Source organism: Panthera leo, chromosome D1 (assembly GCF_018350215.1).
Source record: "Panthera leo isolate Ple1 chromosome D1, P.leo_Ple1_pat1.1, whole genome shotgun sequence".
NCBI classification, from domain to species: Eukaryota; Metazoa; Chordata; class Mammalia; order Carnivora; family Felidae; genus Panthera; species Panthera leo.
In genome coordinates, this window is record NC_056688.1 from 105,218,172 (window position 1) to 105,236,036 (window position 17,865).

Consider the following 17,865-nt stretch of genomic DNA (forward strand, 5'->3'; position numbering starts at 1 on the left):
AACAGGTCTGAAGCGCCCACACCGACGCCCAGATGGCTGAGCTCCGCGGCCCTCCTCCCCTGGCCCTCACCTGGGGGACTCGTAGAGGGGGACCGTGCGAATGTGCAGCTTCTGGATCTCGTCGATGGTGCCAATGGTGAGGGTGCTATTGTTGGCCAGTGCCAGGCTGGAAAGAAGGGTCTGGGTTTAGATTGAGTAGACCCAAGGAAGGAAAGGATTCTACGAGGCAACTCCGTAAGGGGAAGAAAAACAAGGCAGAATTACACTAGCTTACTCGTTAGTGGTTCTCAACTTTGACTCTATGCTAAAAATCATGAGGGGGTGGAGAAGGGGGCGATCTTGAAACATTCAGATCCCTGGTCTCACTGCCACCCCCCATCTCACTAATAAGTCTGGTTGGGCCTAGGCTGAGATTTTTTTTTTTTTTAACGTTTATTTACTTTTGAGAGACAGAGTGCAAGCAAGGGAGGGGCAGAGAGAGAGGAAGACAGAGGATCTAAAGTGGGATCAGTGCTGACAGCAGAGAGCCTGATGAAACTCACCAAACTGTGAGATCAGGACCTGAGCCACTCGACTGACTGACCCACCCAGGGTTGAGATTTTTAACTGCTTTCCATTTAATGCTAAAAATGTAGCTACAGAATCTACAACTAGGATCCTCAAAATCTCATTTGCATCAGAATGAGCGAGAGTGCTGGGCCCCACCCCCAGGGTCTCTGATTAAGGGGAGTTTACTGGAGCTGGAGCTGCAGGAGTGGGGGGGGGGGGGGGGGGGGGCACGTGGGGAGGATCATACTATGAGAAACCCAGCTCTAGAAGAATACACAATCATTTCTAAATCAGGGGTTCAGAAACCAACTAACCATCTGAATCACTAGGGAGGTTTCCTGAAAATATAGATTCTAGGACTGAACCCCAGATCTACTGAATCAGAATCTAAAAAGGAGTCAAAAGAAATCTGTACTTTTTGTAAAGCATCCCAGGGATTTCTAATAGGCAGCCAGAGCTGAGAACCTCTGTTCTACATTTCTCATCTTAGCTATTTACAGATTCAACTTTGGGAAAAGGCTAGAGGACAAGGGTTTGAGGAAAACATCATGACGCCCTCCATCAACGGCATCTGTTGAAGAAAGAAAAAGAGGCTCACCTGTCAGGATAGCCATCAGAGTTGAGGGGACACATGTAGTTGACTTCCTTGAGGTTGACATTGGAGAAGACCAATTTGTGGTTGCTGCTGTAGATGACAGTGGGGCGGTCAGAGCAAGCAAAGACGTTGGTGGTAGAGAGAGAACGGAAAGTCCTCAATACCGTGGGCTGGGTGCCCAGAGTCACCTTCTTCCGATCGCTCAACAGGCCTACAGAAAGAACGACATCAGGAGAGAGAAGGACAGGACGCGGGACAAACAGCTGGGCCGTGGAGGTTCAAGAGCAGTGGGCCGAGGCTAAGGCCACTAACTGCTCACTCCTGATTTCTCAAAGACTCCCCGGCCAAAGTGTTCTGCTCACCCGTCTCAATGTTGAGCCCGAAGTAGAAAAGTGCCCCGTCTCCCAAGGCACAAAGGAGGTAGTGGCTGCTCTCAAAAGTGGTCATCAGGATGGAACGAGGAATGATCTCTGTGGGAGAGGGGCACGTCAAGATCTTGCTCCACATTCTGACTTGGATCCCAACCCCTAAAGGGTCCTCAGGAGACACCTACCTCCACCCAGCATCTCTTTGTGCAGTAGCTCAAAAGAGGGCAGCTTCAAGATACGTGCAGAGATGTCTGTCCACAGGCCAATGGCACAAAGAGGGGACAGCCCGTTGCTGTCCCCCAGTGGGGTGATGTCCAAGCAGGCCACTTCGTGTTCCATCTCTGTGTGGCTGAACAAAGAGGAAGATGGCAGAGGAAGGACTCCGAGGATGAACGAAGACCCAGAGAACAGGAGAGGAAAGGCAGAGCAGACCGACCGGCACACACCTGATCTGCCGGAGCTCCTGAGGGTGGATCTGCAGGTAGTAGAGGGCCCTTCCCACGGCCACCACCACCTGGCTGCTGTTGCAGGAGGCCACGCTGATGTTCTTGCCCTGAGGCTCCTTCCACTCACTGACCAGAGCTTTGGGCTCTTGAGAGACCAACCTCACAGATGCTGACGTGATCTAGAAAAAAGAAGAGCAGTGTCTCCAAGCACCTGCTGGGATCCATCCACAAGGGGGAAGGTGGTAAAGGCTGCCCTAGTGGAGCCCTAAAAGTAAACTAGGGAAGTCCTCTCTGCCATGTATTTTTCTTCCCCAAACACCTAGAACGATTAGTTCCGATAGATGCCATCTGTCGCTGAAGCCCTGAAGAAGGCTGGCTTAAAACCACTTCCAGCTGACATACCGGAAAAAAAAGGTAACCTGACTCATTCTGATGAAGTCTTGGGAAAACTATCAACAGAGGAAGACCCCGTGACTACCGGCCTAGCAGTCTTTCTCAAACCAAAAATCAGTCTTCTAAAATAGTCAAGCTCTTTACTATACATGAACCATTAAAATGCTTTAAAATTTGGAGGCTCCGGGCTGGCTCGGTCGGTGGAAGAGTGCGACTCTTGATCTCAGGGTCATGAGTTCAAGCCCCATCTTGGGTGTGGAGATCACTTAAAACTAAGATCTTAAGGGGAGGGGTGCCTGGGTGGCTCAGTCGGTTGAGCGTTTGACTTCGACTCAGGTCATTAACTACTGGTTCGTGAGTTCATGCCCCGCATCAGGCTCTGTGTGGACAAGCTCAGAGCCTGAGTTTGCTTCAGATTCTGTGTCTCCCCTTCTCTGTTCCTCCCCCACTTGCACTCTCTCTCTCTCTCAAAAATAAACATTAAAAAAAAAAAAAATTTTTTTAAAAAGTCTTAAGGGGAGCCTGGATGGCTCAGTTGGTTAAGCATCTGACTCTTGGTTTCGGCTCTGGTCACGCTCTCACGGTTCGTGAGGTTGGGATCTGTGCTGACAGAACAGAGCCTGCTTAGGATTCTCTCCTTCCACCCCTCCTCCATCCTCTCAAAATAAATAAACGTTAAAAAAATAAAACCCTTTACAAAAGGCTACGAAATTATGTTGAAATAAGCTTAATGAATCTATTTCATCACTGAAATAAAATAAAAAGCAAGTTGATGACAGTGTAATGTCATTGATTCATCTCACCTATCAAAACTGAGTTCCTATTTAAAGAGTAAAGCCCTTTAATAACAGACACACGAACTGGTGCCAGTCTTCAGGCCACTAGTTAGAAAACACTGACAAAGCAATGAATCAGTATCTGGGCATCTCCCACACTTGGTCCAGAAACCAACAGAACCTTCTCTCTGGCTTTTACCAAATCCACCACTGCCTGCTGACTAACAGGAAGACCCAAGTGGATAAAAAGATGGAGACAAGTTCATTAATCCTCAGGCACACAAACGCCATGCCCGACACCGGCAAACACTGACAGTTAAGGAAAGTGCAAAAGGTTGAGGGGATGTGCAAAAAGTGAAGAGAGCCAGGGGTCACTCCAAACTGAAAACAACGAAGGCGTGGGAAGGCGCTCAGAAATCAGGCTCCCGGGGCTAACAAGCGCCAAAAGGACACCTGACCCCCGTGTCACGTATATATTTAAAACAAAATCAGAATACAGTAAGTTCTCGTTCTAACAACGTGGAGAGTGTTGCTGACAATCATATATGGACGGGAGCATTAGGACTAAATAGGTGTGTGTTACTATTAGAACAAGGGAAAAAATACGTCTCATAAAATAAGCATAATCAGCGGTTTGCCCAAATGTGGCACCCCAAACCATAAAAATGTTACGATCCCAGTCTATAAAAGAGAATGTGAATAAATACAATATACATACATTTCAGAAAAAAACAAAGTTAAAAGGAACAACTCCAAAATTAACCCACCACTGGGTGGTAGGTCATCGAGTAATTTTAATTTTCTTTCCCTAGGATTCCTGTTACTTTCAGAGTCATAACCATGGACTGTCTTAAAATCCTATGGTGCTCTAGACTGCACTGTAGGTCAAATTCAAGTAAACAGCGCTTGCCCCTTTCTCAGTTACCTGGATAAGTTGCTGATGAGCCACGTTGCCACAGAAGAAAGTCTGCTGATCATCCACGAAACCCATCAGTTCGGTTTCCTCCACCTCCTCTCCGTTCAACATGAGAACTCTGCGGCAGAAGGGAAGGCCCAGGTCAGCCGGCCTGGCTTCCCCACCTTGCACCCTTCACAGGAGCCCCTGGAGCTGGCATCAGACTCACCCTTACCTTGTCTGGCCCACAAAAGAGAGCACCAGAGTGTCATCAGTCTCCCGGTTAGGATCAGACCGCAGCGGCCACAGACCTGGAAGAAAGATCAAGGAGTAAGACTCAGAGCACAGCCCAACACTCGGCTGCCCACATCTAAGGAAGGGCAGCCTGGCCCCAAGGAGCGGGAACTTTGTGGAGTCCGTCCTAAAGCTGAAATACCCACTCTGTTCTTTCCTGGCTTTAAGACCCTGAAGAAGTTATTTTTAAAACTGTTTTGAGCCTAATATTTTTAAGTTTTTCCTTTAATTTGGAAGAGGAGAATACATTTCTAGGACTTAAAATCAAAATCTGTTCTTAAAATGTGTACACAGAGGTTCCATTCCTATACCTCTCCCTGAAACCTATCCGCCAAATAAGTCATCAATAGTCTCTTGTTTATTCTTCAAAAAGAAAAAAAATTTATAAGGAAATTGGCAGTATGTTACAAGCAAATACAAATACAAGAGATGTCTGGCTGTCTCAGTCCGTGGAGCATGCAGCTTCTTGACCTCAGGGTTGTGGGTTCGAGCCCCATATTGGGTGTCGAGATTACTTAAAAATAAAACCTTAAGAAGTATGTACGTACATACATATGTACATATACACACATACACATATATACACACACATAAGTATACGTACATGTACACACACATATACACATATATACATACACACACACACACACACACACACCAGCCTATCGTACACTGTTTGGCACCATACTTTTCCACTTTGTATTAAGCCCTTATCAAAACTGAACAGTACTTTGTTTTTAACAGATGCACAGCATTTAAATATACAGACACACCAGTTTATTATTAAGTCTTATCTGATGGACACTTTTTCAGTATTTTGCACACAATCCCACAACAAATGATCTTGTATTTATGTCATTCCGTACATACGAAGGTCTATGGGGTAGATTCCTAGAAACAGGATTATCTATAAATCATTAAATGCATGTGCAGTTTTGGCAATATTACCAATAAGCATGCTTATTTCCTCACAGCCTCACCAACAGTGTTGTCAAACTTTTGGATTCTGGTCACCTGGTGAAGAATGGTATTGCTACTCAGTTCGGATTTGCACTTCCCTTATTACAGGTAAGGCCCGTTACCCGTCTATGCATGTTCTCCTACAATTTGGGGACAGGAATTTTTGGTGATCCCCTTTATAGAAATGTTTGGATAAATTAGGGAGGTTAGGCCTTTGTCTATAAGGTGAAGTACAAACGTTTTTATCTGGTGTGCCATCTCTCATGACTTAACCTTACAGAGTTTGGTTTCTGCCATGCAGAAGTGTTTTACTTTTATGTTGCTGAATTAACCAATCATTCCCTTTGCTTCTGTACTGGAGTCATATTTTAAAAGACCTTCCCCACTAAATTATAAAGGGGGGGTACCTAGGTGGCTCAGTCGGTTAAGGGTCTGACCCTTGACCGGCTCAGGTCACGATTTCGCGGTTCCTGAATTCAAGCCCCACGTCAGCTCTGCACTGACAGAGTGGAGCCTGTTTGGGATTTTGTCTCCTGCTTGCTACCTCTCTTTCAAAACAAATAAAAATTTAAAAAAAATAATAAAACAAATAAAATTATAAAGGAATTCAACTTTTTCTTTTAACTTTTCTATAGCTGTTTTTCGAAAAAGAAATTTTTATGTTTATTTATTTTTGTACAGTCTCCTTTTTACATGGAGTCTGATCCATGTGGATTCCAGTAAGGTATACAAAGTACAGCACAGATCCAAACTCATCTTTCCCCAGTCGATGACTGGGAACACCATTTATTAAAAACCATTCATAAAAGAATCATCTTGGGGCATCTGGGTGGCTCAGTTGGTTGAGTGTCTGACATGGACTCCGATCATGATCTCACAGCTCGTGGGGCTCACTGCTGTCAGCACACGGCCCACTTAGGATCCCCCGTCCTCCTCTCTCTCTGCCCCTCCCCTGCCGGTGCTATCTCCAACATAAATAAACATAAGAAATCATCTTTGGGGCCCGTGGGTGCCTCAGCTGGCTGAGTGTCCAACTCTTGATTTCGGCTCAGGTCATGGTCTTACAGGTTGTGAGATTGAGCCCCTGGTCAGGCTCTGTGCCGACAGCACAGCACCTGCTTGGGATTGTCTCCCTCTCTCTTTGCCCCTCCCCAACGCATGTGTGATCTCTCTCTCTCTCAAAATAAATAAACTTAAAAAAAAATCATCTCTAGCTCACTGAACTGAGACACCACCATTGTATACTTAATTCCCACATGTAACTATGTCTATTTCTGGACTTTTTTTTAATTTTTGGATGTTTGAATTTTTTTAATTTCGGGAGTTTTGCTCAAGGAACCCTGCCTGTTAGTGCACCGAAACCACACTTTTATTCACTGAGGTTTAATGGCACATTTTAGTATCTGGTAGGGCTAGTCCCATCTCCTGGCTTTTCTTGCTTCTCCCTTTTTCCATTTGGACCTTGGATTATCTAGGTCAAGAAAAAAAAAAAAGGAAAAAAACCCTGATATTTTATTGAGATACATGAAATATAAAAATAGGTCAAGGACTACTTCACAATTTCATTTATAGCACGTTGGCATGTCTTTTTTTCATCTGACCAAGCTATCCTTTGAACCTTTAAGGAGTATTTTAATGTTTTCCCTGTAGAAGTTTTGCACACTTTTTATAAAGTTTATTCCTTGGTATTTTGCCTTTTTACTGCTATTGTAAATTGGCTCCTTCCCTCCACTATACCTTCTAATGGACTGTGTTTTCACGTGAAAGCTATTAACTTTAGTACGTTAATTTTATATCCTACTACCTTAATGAATTGTTGTGTAGTTTTCCAGTCAATTCTCCTGGGTTTTGTAGTTTTATGATCTCTTCCTTTCTAACTCATAAACCTCTATTTCTTTATCCGTTTCCATCCTCTTATTTAACAGTCTTTTTTTCTGATGTGTCTCTCTATGTATATATCTTTGGTTTTGCTTTATGATTCAATCTGATCGTCTTTCTCCTTTAATAGGTGAGTTTTAACCAATTCACATTTACTTAACATGACATAACAGATTTTTCAGACACCCATGCAGATGTATAGCTGTTCTGTCATATTACCCTGGGTCACATCTACTGCCTATATATCATAAAAGCCTTTCACTATATGGTCTTTCTTCGATCTTGATTATTATAGTTCTCCCGGAATTTAGGTTTTTACTTTTGTTCTACAAGTTCCCTTTACACTATATGCACTTGTATGTGATGTTCTCAGTCTCCTCTTTTTTCAGGGATTCTATTAGTTCCCTTATAGAAACGTTCAATTTAACTTAGAAACTTTCCTATTTCTCTACTCCATTATCCAATTTTGGTCAATAATATATATTTTCGAGTTTATTTTGGCACTTATAAATACGTTTAAGCTTCTACCACTGATTTGTCTTTTCCATTTTTTTTTTAATTCTTCATCTGACCTGCTTTCCTCTAGCTCCCACCCAAGTGCCTTCACAACTCGTAATGAGACCAAAGATCAAGGTCACTCAACTAAGATTTGCACCCTACATCCACCAAAAGGTTACCTTTGATGCCTGGTAAGTCAATGCTGGCATGCTCGTGGATTCCAATTCCATTTCGGATGATCCGCAAGGAACCTTCCTTGAAAGCCCCAGAGCAAGTAACCAGCTGCAAATAGAGAAAGCGTTTCTAAATACCCCCTCGCAAGCCTGGGGCCATCATACTGATGCCCAGAAAGTAAACCCAATGACCCTTCCAGTGGAGCTAAGTTTGAGGATGCAGACTTGGCAGAGGCTGATGTCCAAGTCCCTCAAATTTTCCAAGCAGACAGGACATTCTAGTCCAAGAAGCAAAAAGCAACTACCACTGCTCCTAGCAAGGTGGCTTCCATCATTGGAACCTAGAGTGTACTAGAAAGAACACAGGATCTAGACTCAGACACACCTGCCATTTGGGGGTTATGGGACCTTGGACAAGTTCCTTGATCTTTCTCAGTCCCAAGTCTCCTCACTTCTGAAACAGCCAAGAATTCCTATCTAATAGGGTGCTCGTGTGATCACAGATAATGTAGATCTGTATCACAGACCTAGCGACGCACTCAACAAATGGTAGTTATCCTTGCGTCCTCGTTAGTGAGCAAGGCTCTTAAAACTTATCTTCAGTGGGCACACCCCACTCCAGATAGGCAAGTCTAGAAGAACACAGTTTGAGTGAACGTATCAACCATCCATTTCTAGGATGACCCTCTTACCTGTCCCTGCCCCTGCCTCTCCAGGTCCACCACGCACATGTCCACAATGGGTCCCAAATTAGTAAAGGTTTCCATGGCCACTACATAGGAGCCTTGTTCGTTGCTGTCAACATTGAGCTAACAAGAAAAAACAAGGTTAGTCCTGGAATGCCGCTAAGAGATCCACCCTAAAGAGACGGTTATCATCCAAGAGAAACTCTGAATCCTACAAGATCTGCCCTTCTTGTACTCCACTGGATGCTTCTAGAAGGGGATTATTGACTAAGGAACATGGTTAGCTTCTAGAAGACCCACGAACCAGTCAGGGATGTCTAATCTGTGAGTCCCATGGATGGATTTCAAAGAAGCAGTTTGGAAATTAATGTAAAACGTTTGCATGTATTTCTCTGCAGAGAAATCCAAAGTTTTCATACTCCAGAGGTGATCTGGCACAATACACTATGACCTCTTTGAAGGGAGGAGCTGGGTCTTGTTTCATCATTGTATCCACTGTGCCCAGCACCTTGCCTGGCACATCTGTTGAATGAACCTTTAAGACAAAGAGCTAGTCAGGGTAGGAAGGGAAATCGACCGAGGAGACAGCTGCATAGTATGGAAACAGATGAAATGAAGAAATTCAGAGGTTCCAAACACAGGAGAAACGTGACAAAGAAGCAGTGAAGATGGCGAAAAAGCCAGAAAGAAGAAAGTATCTTCTCACCTTCACAAGCTGGGAGTCACCGAGGCGAGACCCAACGAACACAACACCATTATCGAGGTATGTCAAGCATTCGGCGATAGAGGTCTAGAAGAAAGTCAGTGGCATGAAAGGCATCAGAATGGACACTCCCTGGGAGCCCGACACTGTCCTACCACTGTCCTCTCACCTCTCAGAGGTCTGCTAAGAAAACAAACAGCTGCAGCCACGAGTCCCGAAACAATTCTCCGTTTCAAATCCCCAGGCCCCACTAAACAAATGTTCCTAAGTCTCTGAAGTTTGTGACTCCACTTATCATATCCTTACAGTCAGAAAAATCTACTCTTTCTCTTGCAGGTGCCTCCTCCGAATGATCATCTTAATCCCAATGGCTCCAGTCTGCTCCTTAACTTTTTTGGGACCCTCCCCCTGGAACGGAGTGTTAGCGTTAGGTTAATCTTCCATTCCGAACGGTATCCTTTCCATTTCTCTCCCTTTGTGTGCTTCACGTAGAGCACGGCTGCCTGCGAGATTCTCCAACATCTAACTCATTTGAAAACCAACTTCCGCAGCAGGACTGACCACGTGTCGCTAGGTGGTACGTAACACCGTTCCCAGTCACAGTGTGAGACCACACGCCTGGGGTCACTAGGGTGCTAGCAGAAGACAGCAGAGCAGGGACCAGCCCGACCTCTCCAAGGAGCTCCACGCGGAGATCTTTGAGGGTGACGGTGCCGTCCATCTGCTCCTCCTTCTCCAAGAGCAGCATAAAGAGCCGTCCTTCCATGTCTCCCAGCAGATAGCGGGAACCATTGGGGTCCACACGATTGTGACACACGATCGTGCTTTGCTGCCAAGAGGGAAGACATGGTCGTTAGAGATTAAGTGTCTCCCATAACCAGAGAGCAAACCCTCGTGAACCACTCCCTTTACCAAGCCCAGCCATTTCACAGGCAAGGAATCCACTTAGCAAACACTACGTGTGTGATTAAAAATGGGGACATTTTTATTCTGAAGACGATTTTCTGAGGAACTCAATACACCTGAAATGTTTTTTCACAGATTATCCTATTGGGAAATAGAAGTACATAGAAAATAGGAAGCAGCGGTAAGTATTCACTGGACTATGAACACTACCACAGATTTTGTTACTTACCGTCACGACTACGAATCCCTCCCACTGCTAACGCTACCAAAGACTATGTCATTTAGCCTTTAACTTAATATTCTAATTCTTAGGACTTAAAACACTGAGATTTGAAACTTTTGTGACCAATTTTTTTAAGTCTGTACAACCGATCACTCTATTACCCTCACATGACTTGAGCTCTGAGAACATTTAATCAAATCTGCAAAATCCTTCCCTTCGTAAAGTCGCCCCAGTAGACGGGAAGAGTAAGCCTCCTTCGATTACTACTTCCTTCTCTCGGCTAGTGGGCAAGCTCTCCGTAAGCAAAACCAGGCCAGTCTCTCTTCGTATTCCCAATGCCCCACGCAGAATCTTACACACATAGTAAACGCTAGGACAGACATCTAAAAGTGTCCCTTTACAAACGGGGAGAAAGAAAGGAGCAGGGTAAGAACGAGGGCAAAAAAAAAAAACAGAGAAGGAAGGAAAAGTAAAAGAGTGCTGCTCACCTTGATGATAGGAGGGGCAATCGCCAGGTATTTGTCACCGTTGTGATAGGTGATCGACTCCTGTCCAATGATGATGGCCCCTCCAAAGGGCTCTGGGACTGCAGGGGAAAGGACAGCATTAGAACGCTCAGTACTCCAGACCTGCCAAGCCCTGTAGCGTCAAGGGCACTGATCCAGCCACCTCTGGGGCAAACCTTCAGGAAATCATTATTTTTAAAAAGACAACCAAGTCCAAGGAACGTGGCGGCCTTTAACTGACGCTGTCTGGGCAATGTCAGGCTGGCATCACCTAACCCTGTATTGTTATCGTCACTCTTCCGGTGTTTCCGAGCCCCCACGGGTGGGGCGTCTCCCCTGTGCTCTTCCACCTGCACCCTCCCCCTTTCTCTCCTCAACTTTGATCTCTCGAACTCAAAACGGTTATTCTTTTTCCCGTTCCTTAGCTTACTTTCCCCCGTTACCAGGGCCACCATTTAGAAAAGCCAATTCTCACTTGAGAGTTCTAAAATTTCTCTCCTAAGCGAGACACATAACATGATGTCGAGGGCAGGATGTGGGACAAGGAGCACAGAGGCCTGGAGTCAGGCCGAGGCTTTGTCAGCCAGGCACAGGCACGGGCAAGCCCCGTGGCCCAGGCATCCCCATCTGCGAAAGACTCAGATTAGATAAGCTCCCCAGGCCACCCCGCCTCGGTTTTTCAACGTTATGCCCAGCAATGAAATAATGAGAGTAATTTCTACACACCACTCTGCAAATCAATCTCAGTACTTAACCCCGCCACCCCAAATAAAGGAAAGCTGTACTTTCTGGGAGGAGTAAAAAACAGACAATCCCGAAGACAAAAATGGGAAAAGCAAAGGAAAGCACATTTAGAAAACAGGAGACGTCAGGGCTGCTGAGTAATGCACGTGCATAATAGCATCTGAGCCCGGAAATGAAGGCGCAGAGAAGGTCAGGAAGGAGCAAGAGTAGGGAACAGACCCAGACCTGGGGGGCGGGGGCACATTTCCAAAACCCCAACCAACCTGCAATCACCATGGAAGCCTCAGCTTCTACGTTTTCCTGTTTCCAAGGGCCCTTATTGAACTCCTTCTCTCGGAGAGACACCTCATAGGTTTTCACATGCCGCCCCTGAGGGTCCTAGGTGGGGGAAAGGTGGAGTGGTTAGCCCCAACGAAGGGTGAACCCTGGACTGGACAGGAGTCCTGAAAGGGACAGGCCATCCCCACCCAGCATCTGACCGTCCTATCACATTGGCCTTACTACCCTGACCCATCCATATGCCGACAGCCACCAACTAAACCTATGACTGGGTAGGCTGAGACCCAGACCTGTTTCTAACAACTCAACCAACCAAGACAGGCGTCAGAATTAGAAAAATCAATGTGGCACGCTATACCGATCACCGTAAGAAATACAACATACACGTGTATATTCACGGGTGTGTCTAAGACATACGTTACGTCCTAGAGTCCTTGGTCTCAAGGAACTTACTATATTGAGAAGCTATATACGTCTAAGAGATTAAAAAATTTATCTGAGGGGCGCCTGGCTGGCTCGGTCCGTGGAGCATGCAATTCTTGACATCGGGGTCGTGAGTTCGAGCCCCAAACTGGGTGTAGAGATTACTTAAAAAAAAAAAAAAAGATACAATTCTTAAGTACATTCTGCAGGGGTGATGGGAGTGAGAACAGAACACAACACTACTCTACAAGGAGGTTTTAGCTAAGACCTCCAGTCCTGCCTTTGTCAACACCTTCCCCCGCTTCTCCTGAATCCTGACTCACATCAGTCCTAGGGCCATCAAAGTCACCTTTGAGGCTAGAAGAGCAGGGACGGGGAGGCTACAATCGGCCAGTGGGAGATGGCATCAACAAAGGCCAGATGGAAGTCTAAGAAGTTATGGAAAGAATTCCACAATGTGTTTCGGGGCAGGGGCCACATCTTAATCGCTGCTAATAGCTCCTGACACACTTAGAATGACTATCTTTCAACGGGCAAGTCCCTAAATGTTTCCCAAGTTGAATTTTTGGCACAAAACAGGAGATAGTGGTTTTTAGTTGAGGAAAGGTCTTCCCATCAATGACAGGGGTAAGACTGAACTTCATGAAAAGTTCAAGCTGGGGTTTGCATTTGGACCCCTGAGACATATACAGAAACGAAGATCTTTCACAACTGGCAGCCCTGAGGCTAGGAACAGACAGAATCAGCCTTGAATAACCAGCATCAATGTTTTAATGACCTGGTAATTTACAAAACTGTACACGAGAGAGAAATTCTTAAGTTTTTATTTCAGCTTCGGTAGTGAACTGTGAGCAAGATCAAACAAAATCTCCTAAAGTCGTTTCAACCTCATTCAACTGAACTTCATTCCGACCAGCCTCTGAACTCTAGCACTTAAGGGGACACTAAATAATATGCAAAAAACAATCAGTGTTTCCGAAGCTTAACAGAGCTATCGAACGTGCCCACGCGTCTCACTCGGGACTCAGACTAGGTTTCCCTCCACCATTGATTCAACCACATGCAAGCGAAATGACCGCATGCTATCTGGCTCTTTGTTAAAAGGCGGAGATTTTTCTAAGATATAGGCAAGTGAGCCTGGTGTTCTGCCACCCCGCCCCCACTTAACAAATCTGGCTCAGAGAACAGCTGCCCAGGATCAGCGCGGCTAAAGTTTGAGGCACAGACCAAAATAGAAGTCAACAGCCAACAAGTCACCAGAAAGTGAGGGCTGGACAAAATGCAAACCTCTTCTTAGAAGATGCAAATAAGACATCGCCAAGATGATTTTTCTTTTGCTTATAGGGGCAATTTCTAAATCACTGCTCTACAGCTAAGTTTTAATAATCCCCTAGCATGCCGGTAAGAGACTCAGACAAAGTATAAACTGGGTCACCCTATAAAATCTCCAAGGTCCGCAAGAATGTAATCTCAGGATTAAAACCTGCTACCAGCCCCAGAGAGCTTCCTGCCTCATTAAGTACTACTGCGCTCAAGAGGCAATCAAATTCTGACCCATATTAATCATACCATTCAAAACATTTAAGGACAAACACGTTCAACTCTCTGCCTGCCCTACTGCCAAATCCAGACATTCCAATTAGCGGAAAGCAACTCCCACCGTGCAAAACCACACCGCTTCCCCCTCTCTCCTCCAGCTCCAGTACCTGGTAGACAAAGCAGATGGTAGGTGCTTGGCAACCATATAAGAACTTGACGTCGATGACATGCAACTCCTCGAGGCGGATGTTAAAGGCCTTGAGCTCTTTATTGTCCCGGTCTAGCGGAATAACCTTGAAAAGCCCATCATAGAGTCGCAGGCCAATCATGCGGCACTCGGGGTCAATAATGCCAATGATGCCAGTCTCTGAGGGGCGGCCAATACGGTCCTAAGAAGTAAAACTGGGGTTAGGAGGGGCGCCTGGGTGGCTCAGTCGGTTAAGCCTCTGACTTCAGCTCAGGTCACGATCTCACAGTTCGTGGGTTCGAGCCCCGTGTCGGGCTCTGTGCTGACAGCTCAGAGCCTGGAGCCTGCTTCAGATCCTGCGTCTCCCTCTCTCTCTGCCCCTCCCCTGCTCACGCTCTGTCTCTCTCTCAAAAAAATAAAATTAAAAAAACTGAGGTTAGAAAAGAACCTCAACACTCACGGTAACAGAGGATACCAGGCACCTCCTCCCCAAGGTGACTTTAGGGGTAGTAAAACCAGCGGCATCTACTGGCCATGCCAGTGAGCCCACGTCAGTGCATGCCTTTTCGCAGAACACTGAATCTCAATGAATTAGTACCCTGTCCCTTGGACTATTCCTTTCTTCATAAAAGCTCAGACCCTTAGGATGTTCTCTTTGTTTCTCTGATCACAGAGAGAGGTGCCCCCTGCAGCTCAATTTTCTCCATCAAATCATGACAGCTCTACCCAAAAAACTCTCATCAGCCTAAAGCAGCCACCTCACCTGGACGTTGCCATGGGCTCGTGTTATGATATCAATGCTCTCGCCGCTCTGCTTGTACTCCAGGATGCAGGCATTGTACTTAGCTGTCAGGATAAACAGGAGGTCCTTGCTCTCCCCCTGGAAACCAACATGATATCATTAAAAGAGGTTCTTTAAAAAAAAATTTTATTTTTAATTTTTTTTAGTTTATTTTTGACAGAGAGAGAGAGAGAGCGCGCGCGCAAGCACGAGAGAGTAAGCATGAGCAGGGGAGTGGCAGAGAGAGATGGAAACGCATATTCTGAAGCAGACTCCAGGCTCTCAGCTGTCAGCACAGAGCCCAAACGTGGGGCTCAAACTCATGAACCACAAGATCATAACCTGAGCCAAAGTTGGCCACTTAACCGACTGAGCCACCCAGGCGCCCCTAAAAGAGGTTCCTGTTAAAACAAAAATAGCTGTCCAGCCTTTAAGCCTCTTTCTTCAAGCACGCTAAGTTCTTGAAGAACTTTCTTTTCTCTCTGAAGAGAAAAATCCCAGTGAATAGGTAACACACATCAGGTACACACACCCTAAGGGTGTGTGCAACAGGCCAGAACTAAAGCAGGTAAACATCTGGGCTTCACTTTGATGACTGTACTTGTCTCTGCCCTACCCACAGTAATGTCTTGTCTGTTTCCATCTCAAGCTAATCTCTCATTCCATTCAAATTCTCCAAGATGAATGCAATGCTTCCTCTAATCCTCTCCCAACTATTCGAAGAGGGAAAAACATGTGAATAACGATGAGAGCTAAAATGGATCTACAAAGTCTTACTTACTTATTAACAGAGACCCCAAAAGACTGAATATTTTGTTCCAAGGATTACAGTTGAAATTTTGAACCCACTGCTTTCTTGTCAGAGTCAGTTAGGATACAATGAAGCAACACAGATGAAAGCATTTGAGTTACAATGATGACGATAATACTATGATAATTGTTAGTGTAACAGTAAATGCTTGCCATGTAATAGCTCCTATTATTATAACATTTCCTCTTCACAGTAACCCAGGAGATTTCATGTCGTTATCCCCACTCTGCACACAAGCCAATAAGGCTCTGAGGCTCTGAAAGGTTAGGTGACATCCAAAGTTAGAATCAATAAGGAATAAAACCAGGATGGCCCTCATCAAGAGCCTACTCTCTGAATCAGTATGGTGACCCACATTTCAAACCACTGTAGTCTCCCCTTCTAGAGAAGTCAACCTGACTTTTTTCCTAGTGACCCTGTTCTATATCTAGGAAGCTTGTTCAATAACATAAATTGAAACGTGCCATGCAAAAAAAAAAAAAAAAAAAAAAGAGAGAGAGAGAGAGACTTTTCTCTCCTAAACCCCATTCCACCCATCCCAAGCCAAAGTGAAACCATCCACACGACAGTTCTTGTTGCTGGGCCCAACCCAGAGCACTTACCTTGGGCCTGAAAAGCTCCATGACAGCAATCTTCCCATACATGCCCACCTCTTTGACGGGCCGGAGCCCCTCAGCAGTGACCACATAGATCTCTAATCTCGTGTTTTTGGCAATCAACAGGTTCAGGTCTTCGGCTGATGTAAAGTGTCCTGAAAGGAACAGATCCTCTAACTTTTGAAGCCAGAGCAGTATCCAAATAATCCTATCCCTTCTCCTTAAATACCCCCAGAATTCACATTTATTTCAGAGTTCTCTGGCTCCCTCCATTCACTTCCTTCTTGCCAAATCCAGCACCTCAGAGAGTCTCACTTCATACGTTCAAGAAAGCTACTTCCCTAATCAGACTAAGAAAACTGGCCTGGGCCTAAGAGCAGCATGTCCTTCAACTGACAATGACTATGAAAACCTTTCAGATGGCTCTGTGCCCTCAAATTTTACTTTTCCTACCGCAGTGGCAGACTTATCTTCCCGGTAAGGGATGCTGGAGAAAGCGTTCACCTGCATTCAGTCCTTACCCACATTCTCACAAAATCTTGACCAAACAGACCGGATGGAATGCAAATTCTCAGAGCTTTATATCAAGACACTGTTTTTGTCCACACCTCTTGCCTTCCCAGCAGTCGACCAAATAACCCCCCGTCCACACTCCCTCACAGCTTCCAACTCTCCAAACAACAAGAGTTTTGTTTTGGAATCGTGATTAGGATGTACACAAACATACAACTTTAAGGCCTTCATATTCTGCTGTGAACGTGGTTCAAGACGATTACTCCCGGGGTTCTGGACATCTGTGTCCTTTGTGATCCTTGTCTAGTCAACAAGGCAAACCCAACACAGGGCCGGGCCATCCGAACCCTCGGCTCTAGCAGCTCCCTCCAGTAAACAACAGCCCCAGGCAGAGAAGACTCCTCTCCTTCGGGTGAGAGCGTACATTCCTCACATCCCTCCACCTCCTGCACCTTCCAGGCTCTCCCACTGGAAAATTCTGACCCTAAGAAAGTCGCCATCGCCACCGCCCCTTCCCCTGACCACACGAGGCCAATATCGCCCCCCCCCCCCGCAACACCGCACAATCCACTCACACTTCGCTCTGTCCCAGTGGGGCCCGTCCCTGTCCCCGAGGCCAAGTGACCTCCCAGGACGAAAAGGGGACCCCCAAGCGCAGCTTTTACTCCCCAAAAGGCGCGTGCTTCTTTTAAGGACACCTTCTTTAAAGCCGTGGGCTGGCGGAGCTCGGTCGGCCGCCAGCACCTTCCATTCCCGGGACTCGGTCCCGCCCGGCCGCCCCAGGGGCCGCGGGCCTCCCTAGGCCTCGGTGCCCCCCCAGCTCCCTCCCTCGCGGGGTCCCCTGCCCCGGCAGCCTCACCGGTCACGCAGCCGTTCACGGCGGTGGGCTTCTGTGCCGTTACCACGTAGTTGTACGACATGTCGAGGTCTGGGGCGGCCCGTCGGCACTCGAGCGCAACGATAGAGAAATGGACACAGGCGAAGAGACAGGGGCCCCCACCCGCGCGCGGCGAACTCCAATGCCGCTGCCTCCGCCCCAGAGACACGTTGCAGGCCAGAGCGGCCGGGGCGCAGGGCATCACGGGACGGCCTCACCTGGCCTCTTGGAGGACTCACGGCGCCCTAGGCGGCCAACCAAAAGAG

At 46.3% G+C, this 17,865-nt stretch overlaps 1 protein-coding gene and 1 long non-coding RNA gene across 6 annotated transcripts in view; one reads left to right on the top strand and one right to left on the bottom strand.

Moving 5' to 3' along the window:
• The window catches only part of DDB1 (damage specific DNA binding protein 1), a 29,161-nt gene extending 11,351 nt beyond the window's left edge, over positions 1-17,810 (bottom strand). Inside the window, exons 1-17 of one of the 5 annotated variants that reach the window (XM_042906096.1) lie at positions 17,582-17,810; positions 16,216-16,364; positions 14,785-14,901; positions 14,002-14,223; positions 11,857-11,971; positions 10,832-10,929; positions 9,885-10,043; positions 9,218-9,301; positions 8,518-8,634; positions 7,832-7,934; positions 4,258-4,333; positions 4,053-4,161; positions 1,959-2,137; positions 1,698-1,861; positions 1,507-1,614; positions 1,148-1,355; positions 71-166 (exon numbers count right to left, since the gene is read on the bottom strand). In XM_042906096.1, the coding sequence (XP_042762030.1) occupies positions 71-166; positions 1,148-1,355; positions 1,507-1,614; positions 1,698-1,861; positions 1,959-2,137; positions 4,053-4,161; positions 4,258-4,333; positions 7,832-7,934; positions 8,518-8,634; positions 9,218-9,301; positions 9,885-10,043; positions 10,832-10,929; positions 11,857-11,971; positions 14,002-14,223; positions 14,785-14,901; positions 16,216-16,364; positions 17,582-17,801 (2,324 nt within the window). In that variant the 5' untranslated portion in view covers positions 17,802-17,810. Of the gene's footprint in view, positions 1-70; positions 167-1,147; positions 1,356-1,506; positions 1,615-1,697; positions 1,862-1,958; positions 2,138-4,052; positions 4,162-4,257; positions 4,334-7,831; positions 7,935-8,517; positions 8,635-9,217; positions 9,302-9,884; positions 10,044-10,831; positions 10,930-11,856; positions 11,972-14,001; positions 14,224-14,784; positions 14,902-15,583; positions 15,676-16,215; positions 16,365-17,297; positions 17,400-17,420; positions 17,526-17,581 lie in introns of those variants that run through there. The other 4 variants (XM_042906100.1, XM_042906099.1, XM_042906101.1 and 1 more) reach the window with 4 other exon arrangements.
• On the top strand, positions 8,847-10,813 carry LOC122200484. Its single transcript, XR_006193820.1, has 3 exons — positions 8,847-9,274; positions 9,707-9,791; positions 10,256-10,813. It is a non-coding gene; the product is annotated as an uncharacterized LOC122200484 (long non-coding RNA).
• Positions 17,811-17,865: the final 55 nt, after the last annotated feature.